Here is a 10,493-nt window from a genome sequence, read left to right as displayed (position 1 = left end):
GGCGTTTGTTCATTGAGTTCTTTTAAGACAATTATTTAGCATGTGCTCAGTGATTTAAATCCGCTTAAGCTATCCAGTAAAATCACATTATTTGAGCAATATCATATTCTGCTCACATCAATAAGTGATTGAATGAAGCAGTATCAACACAGGCTATTTGAAGATTCTAGAGCATTACTAAGACATCACATCCAATGAAACACATGCATCTTTGTGGATGTAAAAGACACGTCATTGGTGATTTATCATGTTTAAACCAACATACCATCCACTCTGCAACCAAATCCTACAATTATGTACATCTTTGCAACACGTTAAGAGAGATGGACAGGGTCTATTCCTTAAGATCAAGTTAGGCTATAAGGTCCAAATCAAAGATGCTCATGTAAAAGGAAGACATGGATTAAAGGACAAAACAAGGGAAGAAAGGATAGCAAGCCATTTGAGAATTGAGCTAAGCTCATTATGACATTGCATTTAAAGTAACATGCAGTAGGCCATGCACAAAACAATTGATCTAATTCATCCTAACACAAAATGTAAAAGCACAATGGTTAGCAACACAGCCAAACATGTGGATATAACTTCCACAAGCATGTTACAAGAGATCAACATGATGTCACATGCAAATTGCAAATGCTCTGTCCAGTAAGCATCGAAGATGAAGAAGAGTAGGTTATTAGAAGAAGCAATATTGGAAGAATTGACTGGTTATCTCTGATTCCTTTCTACTGACCTTTGCTTTCCATCATTCTAAGAGCCTCTCTAGGTCATCATGAAGGCAAAATATTGCAAAACCTCTCCCAAAGACATCCATTTGATTTATTGAGTACCATTTACTTGATTTCTACACCCCTGAATGTCTAAAGTCTAAACCAACAAGTTTAAAACTGGCTGAATTAGACAAAGGAAAATTTATTTAGCCACATTGCAGGGAAGAGAATTTCTATAAGATATTCTTCACAATTATTCTACCCTAATGTCTGAGAATCTGCAAAGTAATGCTGGTCTTCCATTAGTCTATGTGTCAATTGGACCAAGTTAACCTGTCAACTAAATGATACATCAATCTTTATGAAAACTCAATCTTCTCCTTTCCTTTTTAAGGTTGAATGCTCCTAACTGTAGCATATTGTGATGTTAATTTCTTGATTTCCATAATGAAAAGAAGTATATTAACCCATAAATGGGATATTGGGAATGGAAATTTTGGGAAGAACCTTACCCGCCATAATTTTTCAACAAAGAAGCAGCTCTCAAGAAACTTTTACTTTGGTACGACAAGTTCCAGATATGTATGGTTGTAGTTGAAGACTTCCATTCACCAATTGACGGTCCATCCCACATATTCAATCATAGCTCCCTGGAATTGTATTATGCACATTCCATTAACAAGTGGTCCTGCACCATTAATTTTGTGGCTCTACATTTTTTTCATTGTTCAAAAACTTTGATCTAATTACTTGATTGGCCTGATCACATGGATACTAGTCCTTTTTCTAAAAGTGGAGGATTTATCACCTTATTGAGTTACTCTTGACCCTCCTACTTTCCTTCTTAGGATTTTTGAGGTCAACATGTGCCTAAATCACCATTTCTTCCACAACAAAAAGAGGAAGTTGAAGATGTGTTAGACAATGACCTTCTTGCTTCTTCTCCATGTAGTTTTACAAGATTTCTTGTCATGTGGTGTGGCCATCCTAATTCTGATTCCACATGGATTTTTCAAGAGGAATTTCAAACCTTGGATTCTACTCTTGGATTCTTATTACTACCTATTTTAGAAGGAGTTTAGAAAATAGTTTATTCATGTTAGGGTAATTATCTGAGGTAATTTTGTTAGTTTTTTTTGGATAATTAAAACTAAAAAATCTAAATTCAGAGCATTGTATCCTTTCTCTTTGTACTTTCAGTTGTTTTCATGGTTCTAAATCACAAAGTTTCCCATCTAAAACAGAATGTTGTTTCAACAAGTCATTCAAATAGATATATAGGACACGCAAGTAATTACAACATGAGAATACCAAAGAGCAATAACCTTTAAGTCCGGAACCAAGAGAGATGCTTGAACTCTTCTAGGATAATTTATTCTTGTCCATAGCAATTTAATGCAAGGGAAGTGGCTAGGCATATAGGAATCTAATTATGCTTAAGTTTCAAGATAGCAAGTAGAATAAAAATTATACTAACAATGCTACCTAGTGTTGTGCAATTATTTCCTGATTCTCAATCAGTCGAGTTCAAGCATGTTCCCCTAATCCTAATGGTAAAGACTAGAGAGGCATGTTACGTGGTTCATAGGCAAGGCCAAAGCATGCATAATTGTAGTCACATTTTAATTTGTATATAAATTTTAGTAAGAATTTCAAACCAGGGAAAGATTCTTTCTTCAAAATATTTACATATCGATAAGTTAATTATTTTGAAAATAATTTCAAACACACAGAACATAACATAAAAAAGGCAATATTTTTAAATTAATTACAAAACACCATTAACTTATTAAATGCCACATATTAATATGTCAAAACAATAGCATTGGGCTAAATGATGGTGCCACATTTAGGATGAGATCATGATTAACCCTTACTCTTCTCTGTATAGTTTTCTGAGAGTTTATCAAATCTATTACGTAAAGCCCAACATACATGATCCAATGTCCAAAATGAACCAGCACCAAGTCACACCCTTGAAAAACATGGAGACTATCTAACCTTAAAAGTTTCTACTTGACTACTTCCCATAGCTTTTTAACTCTAAGACCCACCAATAAGTAGCGAAACATGCTCAAAGATTCAACAATTAGCACATATAATTCGCTTTGGAGTAGCTATACATTGCATAATTCCTAATATCATCAAATCAAACTTTAACAACCAATCTCATAAAAGGAACTGCCAAAAGAAAAGCCTCTATTTTTCCATGAAAGACTTGACCTTTCCAAACCATTGCATAAGTTCAATCCTGTCCTTATTCTTCATATATTCATGCAAGAAAACAGAAAGTTCATCATTTACCCCCCTTGCCTCCAAGAACTCCCGAAGTCTCTCCTGAAGCTGAGGATTCAGATTCCTAAAATAACAAATATTCGATCCAAAAACCAATCAGTAAATTCATAACCAAAACCAAACTCAAAAAAAAAAAAAAAAAAAAAAAAAAAAAGGGAAACAAGGGAAACATAAGGCACACCTAAAATCAGGTCCCATGTAAGGCCTAGACAGCATACTGTCACGACTAAGCAAGTAAAGTTTCTGAATCTCTAAACAATCAGGCCATGCCGAGCAGACGAACTCCAATGCATCGCCTCCACTCCTCTTAGAGATATCTACAAGCAAGCTAATGTGAAAGCGCATATCTTCCCCTGAGGTATCATCTCCGAATTTAGGAACTGATTCATACCCATCAAACATTGTAGCTTCAAGTTTAATGTCTTCAGAATCATTAAATATGCTCCTCATTGTCATCCACTGCTCTCCTGGTCGATCTTGAACCACAAATGAATTGAATTTCGTCGCGTGCTATATAATTCCAACATTAGGGGAGGTGAAGTTACCCATGAATTTCTCAGCGTCCAAACAGGCAACATACCATGACATTTGAGACTAGGAGAGAAAGTAGATCTTAGAAGTGGTACGAACCTGGTGTGGAGGAGCATACTCGGTCTGGTACTCGATCTCGTTATGGAGGATTCGGAGAATGTTAGCTTCGAAGAGCGATTTGGTACACTTGTCAGTTGCGTAGGGTCTGGATTGGAAGAGGAGAGATGAAATAGCATTTCGCCATTGGAGATGGGAACTGAAGTGATTGTAGACTTGGAATCCATGAACAGGGGACGTATGAGAAGGAGAAGAAGAAGAATAAGAGACGAGTGTTCTCCGAGCAGCTCGAATTAAGCGAGACATTGAAGAAGGGTCATGTGAATGGCATTCGTTGCTGGCGATGGATGATGACTACGGGTTTTGGGGTTTAGAGCGTTGCTAAGAGTGACAGCAACTGTGACAGGGGAATCAGACAGCTTTATTATTACTCTACACGTGTTAGTTCTTTTCCTCTAAGCGGATAAATAAATGACCACGGTGATCTTGCACCCCCATGCCATAACGCTAAAATGCTAAGGGGCATTTATTATAAGGTGCCTGTAACTTTTCAAAATTAATTATTTATTTTTTATTTTTTTTTAATTTAATTAAAATATTATTATATTTTATAAAATTAAAAATTTTAATTTTTTTTAAAAAATAAGTCAATATCTTAAACTTAAATATTTATATTTTTAATTTTTATAATTTTAATTTTTTTATACTATTTAATCCTCATAATTTTATCTATCTATATTATTTATTTTCTTTAATTAAGTTAAAATAATTTAATTAATTTTTTTTATAAAATTGTAATAGAATAATTAAAAATTTTGAATGTAAAATTTAATAATAAAATATATAAATAGTATCTCAATCTAAAAATATATAACAATAAAATAAATAAATTTTAACTTGTTAAATAAAATTCTTAATTTTTAATTTATGTAATATAAATTTTCTTATATTTAATTTAAATAAAATAAAATTCTTTTATACTTTTAGTATCCTATTTTTAAATTATTTTTGCATAATATTTTTTATTTATTAAGTTGACACTTATAAAAAAAATAATTATTTCGTTTATATCCATAACTCGATGATTTAAATTATATAAATCGACCCTTCAATCATTTAAAATCTATTTATTTAAAGCTATCAATTTTAATTTAATAAATGATATATCATTATAAATAACATAAAAAATAATTATGAAATGTCACAAGAGTTTAATATTACTTAAATTAAAATTTAAATATCTTAATTTATTTTTAAATTAAAGTACTATTTATATAATTTATTCTAAAAATTTAATTTAATTTAAAAAAATAAAAATTAAATAATTAATTTTAAAAAAATACAAGAACCTGATGGTAATTTATTGTAATACTAACTATTAACCGGTTAAATAGATAATAAATAATGTACACAATAGCTAATTAGTTAAAATTAATTATATAATTTTTATCATTTAAAATAATTTTATATTAATATATAAAAACTATAAATTATTTGACATTATTCTTTTCACTCATTTCATTGTTAATTTACCATATTTACATGTTAGAGCATTTAATACCCTAATATACATTTGAATATATATTTTTTAATATTATATTATATAAAATTATATCATAATATTAGATGTTATTTTATTTAAAAAGTAATAAATTTATGATAATGTAAATAAATAATTTAAAAATTTTTAAAAATAATACCATGCGATTTATAAAAGAATTTTAACTATTAAAAATAAAAATAAAAAATTTAAATTTCATTTTATCGATCATCAATTATAAATAATTATTTTTTAAAAAAATAATAATTTTTTATTAAATATTTAATTAATTAATTATATTAGGCTTTCACAGCTTGTTTTGTATAGCTCCGCCGCCATTCGCTGTTCTTCGTTCATAATTTTTTCATAAAAAAGTAAAAATCCACCTGCCTGTGGATAATTTTACCGTGTAACGGAAACGTCTCTCTATTCCAAACCAAAAGCAGCATTGTTATTTGTATCTGCCAATTTTCAGTAAGCGTTTTCCTAAAAATAATAATAATAAATAAAATAAATAAATATAGTAAAATATAATTAATTTATTTTTTAAAATATAATAATTATTATTATTTAATTAATTGCTTAATTGTACATCACTTATCCTCCTTCTGTATATATAAAGAAAATGGGAGGCAAAGCGAGAATGCGGACGCTTTTGGCCGCCGGTGGAAACGAAGCAGGTGATTCGTCTCTTTTATTAAATTGTCGCCAGTACCACAAAAAGAAAAGGAAAAGAACGGAATTTCGATTCCCAATCTGCCCCTTGAAATTCCTCGAATTTTCTCCAATCTTTCAAAATTGTTCGGTCCGGCGGCGTTTCGCGGAAGCGAAGTTTCTCCGGATCAAATTCCAACCACTATGTAAAAAAAAAATTAAATTTCATAATTTTGCAACTTTTTCTGAGATTCCGAAGCCGACAAATACCTTAGTAAAATATAAAAAATGCTGTGTCGAATGGTGCTTTTGCCACGGAAGAAGAAGACCGGAACGGTGCCGGTTTACTTGAATGTCTACGATTTGACTCCAATCAATGGTTATGCTTATTGGGTCGGTCTCGGAATCTACCATTCCGGTGTGCAAGGTTTGGAATTTTTTTTTATTATTATTATTTTGGTGTTCTTCAATTTTCTGTTTGCATTTATGTTCCAATTTAAATTTGTTGTTTCGTCCTTTTTTGAGTGAATTCTTTTTGGTGATATTTTAGCTCAGATCTGCTACTGAAACGATCTTGTTTGGCTTAGGAGAAACTAGGAGGAAATTCAATTTTCATTTGGAGGATTATTATTTATTATTTGCTTTTTTTCTGTATTTTTATTATTTCGTGGCTGAGTTCAGAAAATTCTTAAGCAATGGAAACGTAATCTATTGATTCTATTCCCTACCTAACATAATATATTTTTTAAATAGGAAGGGGGAAAATTTCTATGTTGGCAAATGATAATTTGCTGATTTATTTAGTTTAAACTTTGATCCTCAGCAGTCAAGACTCGGGCTGGTAAAACTTGGTTTGGTTGCTGAGATTTGGTAGCAAAAGAATTGAAATTTGGGGCTTTTTTATTATAAATTATTGGGGTGTTTTAATTGTCATTAGAGCTGGTTCAGGAAACTAGACCGACCCAGTAAGACACGGGATTGTTTTGAATTGGTTGTCTCGTTAGCTTCTTCTAAATTAACCAAAGTTGGGTTTTTGGCTGAGATGATTTCTATGATTTTTACGCTTTCTGTAGTCCATGGTGTGGAATATGGTTTTGGAGCACATGACCTCCCAAGCGCAGGGATCTTTGAGGTGGAACCTAGGCAATGCCCTGGTTTCACTTTCAGAAAATCAATATTGATTGGAAGGACAGATCTTGGTCCTAAAGAAGTTCGTTCATTCATGGAGAAGCTAGCTCAAGACTATTCTGGGAACAGTTACCATCTTATCACCAAGAACTGCAACCACTTCTGCAATGATGTGTGTAACAAGCTGACTGGGAAAACAATCCCTAGTTGGGTTAACCGTCTTGCTCGTTTAGGTAAGAAACTTTTAAAGATCATTATCTTTTCTGATATTGTTTTGCCTTGGCAAAAATTGATGACCGGGAAGTCTGAATAATTAAATGATTAACTATTATGGAGCGATGTAATACAAGGGCTAAGATGGCTCCTGAGAAGGAGAAGTATTGTGTTGCAACATTTACTTCATTGCCAGTTTGCACTGATGCAGCCTCTTTTCTTAGAAAGGTGTGTCGTGCCATTGCCCTAAAATGTTCATGCAGTCACCAAGATGGCCAAATGTCCCTGTACTAGTACTGTTCCCTCCAAATGGCTGCTTCCAAGAAATGGATATGTCTATCATCTGCACCTTACTTGAAGTTTTGGTTTTGTGCTTTGGTGTCACCATTTAGTAGAGTTCTCTAGTTTGCCAGCCCCACAATTTGCTTTCCTTTTCTTTATGCGTCTTCTTCTCTCAAAAATCGTAGGCCATCTTCAACAGTTAGGGAGGAGATTAAGATTTATAACCGGACATTATTAGGAATCCCTTCAACAATGCTGCAAGCATTTATTTATTTACTTCTTCCCTAAAGGCCTGCCATGGAATTCACATTTTTCCTAACAACTGAACCTGACATAATTCGTTTTAATCTTTTTTTGACGAATTTATAGGTTTTCTTTGCAACTGTGTTCTGCCTGCGGAATTGAATGAAACCAGAGTTCGTCAAGTTAAATCACAAACTAACGGGCAAGAGGGAGATAAGAAGAAATTGAGAAGCCATTCAAGTAGGTTATTATGTACTTCTTCTGCCCTACCTTCTCCTTCATTGACACCCTGCTCCTCAGGTTCTGGTAGCAGAAGTAATAGACAAAGATGTCACCTTCCTCAGACACTGATTCATGACACTTCTACCTCATCATTAAGCTTGAAGCTTTAATGGGATCCAGTTTTTCAAACTTCTTTAGGCTGACAGATTTTTCCTTTTTTTTTTTTTTTTTAATATCAACTATAGATGGGGCAAAATTGCAAATTTCATTCTGCTCTGTCTTGTTATCTGTTTTTTTTTTTTTTTCTTCGCTCCTCTTTTTCTACTGATGCCTAAACAGCTGCTTGGAACTTGGAAGTTGACTAGTTGATGCAGCATTCTACTTGTAAAGATAATTGTTCTTAAGGAGTGAAAAGCCTTATATGACGTTCCCATCGATTGGCTTTCACTTTATGTATTATATGCGTCCCATATGGATAACCCATGAAAGTTGAGATAAGTATAGCTTTAGAGGACAGTATTTATCAGTCAATGTGAATGACTAAGGAACATTAAAAAAGGGAATGATTACAGGCATGCCCTGTGCTAACACGGGGGTTGGGGCCTTGGTGGGCTATCATTATGTTGTTGGAGGTAGGAGTGAGTATAATTTAGTTAAATTTTCAAAAAAATTGACTGAATTTATTTAATTTAAAATTTTAATTTCGTTTTTCTTATAAATTTATTTGTTATGATTTTTTATTTAAAAAATTCAGTATATTTAATTTATTTTTTAGAAAAATTGGATAAAAATATAATTAAAATTAAATTTTAAATGAATCTAAAATAAGTTAAAAAAATAAAGAAAATGAGAAATTGACTAATTCAGTTTTTACTCTAATTTAGTTTTGATTATAAATTTTGATTTATTTGATTTTTTAAACTAAATTGAATTCATGAATACTTGTTTTAATTGGAGGAGATATTAATTCTATTTTTAAATTACATTAAATTAAATTAACTAAATAATTAAAAACTAAATTTATTGATTTATTAAATTTTTTTAAATTTAATAAAATAATGCTCAACTAAATAAAATTGTAATTTGTGGTTCCAAGTCCAATTCTCCCTTTTCCAAATGGAAAGGGAATCTGGACTGTGGGGTTGGGGATCTTAGATGGTCCCCAAGGAGCAGTGGACCTCCTCAATAACTAATTTCAAGGTTCCATTACCTCTAGGTTAGGGACATATTTTAGCCCTTGCAATTTGTTTGAGTTATAAGAGGATAAGGGAGGAGAAATTTTATTAATAAAGTATAATAATGGTGCTCGGGTTTTGTCACTGTTACAAGGTGGGTAATAAAGAAGCAGATCACAAGTGTTCTCTTCTCCGCCTATAGAGACGTTGGACTTGCTTCAATGGGTATCGCATGGCCTAGAATTGTTCTTCTATATCGATGGCTCTGAGGCATAGTTTGTAGTTTTTTAGTCCTATAAAAGTAGTGGTGTCCTTCTTGGGCTTCATTTGGGTATGGGTCTTTTGCCTCTTTTTCTTGTTCTAGGTATGGCATCTATATCCTTTCTTTATACATTCCATTGTCCACAAATCGATCTTATTTAAGATAGAAATTTGAATTCTTTCAACTTAAAAATGAAAATAACTAAAAAAGATTAAAATTGAATTGATCAAATTTGACTTTGAACCAAATCAAAATGATTGATCCAATTCGATTTCAAATTAAAATTGGGTTTAAAAAAAAAAAAGAAAAAATCTCAAATATGATTAAGGTCATGCTAAATTAAATCAAAATAGATCGAAATTGAAACCAAAACCGTAAATGAATCATGCAATTCGGTCTTAGCTCTTGCCACCCCTAATCAGGGGTCAAAAAATTTTCTCCAAATAAACCTAAACCTTATTTAATCTGAAAATATTTATATTACGTTTTAAGTTAGGTGTATTAAGAAGTCTACTGGCCTTTATTTAACATGATTTTAATTCCTAGATTTATTAATAAAATGATAAATTTTAAAAAATATATATAATTTTAAATTATAATTATTATATTTATTAAATATGTAATTTTTTAATTTAGTAAGTAAAAATTAAAAATTTATTCTAACTACTTAATTAAACGAATCCATAATATAACTTAACCCATACTTTTTATGAGATTAAAGCGTAATATAATTTAACTTTATTCAAAGAAATGTAACGTCGTTTTCTCGATTTAATACTTTTGACTTAATGCAAGGATTATTAATTTCCTCTTTGTGCCTATCAACTTTGTTTTCAAATAGGTTGGGGAAACAAAATTTAACCTCAAAATTAATGTTTCTTTGAAATCCATAAATTGAATTTAATATGATATCTAAAAAAAATTATGTAAAATAATTATTAATATTATCTAATTTTGCACAATTCTTTTTTCAATTTATAGTAAGATATGATAGTTGAAAATCTTTTAAAATGTAGAGTAATGATATTAAGTCTGATCATCGAGTCGATTCTGATTCAAAACTTATGAAAATCACAAATCTTATATTTTTTTAATTTCAGTTTGATTTTAATTTTCATGAAATCTAATGTTTAATTGTTTTCATAATTTTTTCAAAATTAAAAAATTAATTTTATTAT

The 10,493-nt window shown here is 31.0% G+C and overlaps 2 protein-coding genes across 2 annotated transcripts; one reads left to right on the top strand and one right to left on the bottom strand.

The window, feature by feature from the left end:
- Positions 1-2,592: 2,592 nt before the first annotated feature.
- LOC110635706 (uncharacterized protein At2g39795, mitochondrial) lies at positions 2,593-4,050 on the bottom strand. The gene is made up of 3 exons (XM_021785135.2): positions 3,639-4,050; positions 3,190-3,518; positions 2,593-3,072 (listed from the first exon to the last, which is right to left on the bottom strand). Exons 1-3 carry the CDS (start codon positions 3,900-3,902, stop codon positions 2,913-2,915), a joined length of 753 nt encoding a protein of 250 aa, XP_021640827.2. The 5' UTR covers positions 3,903-4,050; the 3' UTR covers positions 2,593-2,912.
- A 1,710-nt stretch (positions 4,051-5,760) lies between these two features.
- LOC110635728 (deSI-like protein At4g17486) lies at positions 5,761-8,350 on the top strand. Its single transcript, XM_058146109.1, has 3 exons — positions 5,761-6,217; positions 6,864-7,151; positions 7,783-8,350. Exons 1-3 carry the CDS (start codon positions 6,079-6,081, stop codon positions 8,046-8,048), a joined length of 693 nt encoding a protein of 230 aa, XP_058002092.1. The 5' UTR covers positions 5,761-6,078; the 3' UTR covers positions 8,049-8,350.
- The last annotated feature ends 2,143 nt before the right edge of the window (positions 8,351-10,493 follow it).

This window comes from Hevea brasiliensis, chromosome 4 (assembly GCF_030052815.1).
Source record: "Hevea brasiliensis isolate MT/VB/25A 57/8 chromosome 4, ASM3005281v1, whole genome shotgun sequence".
Classification (NCBI taxonomy): domain Eukaryota; kingdom Viridiplantae; phylum Streptophyta; class Magnoliopsida; order Malpighiales; family Euphorbiaceae; genus Hevea; species Hevea brasiliensis.
The sequence above is the reverse complement of the archived record's forward strand: the minus strand, read 5'-3'. Positions and strand labels throughout refer to the sequence as shown.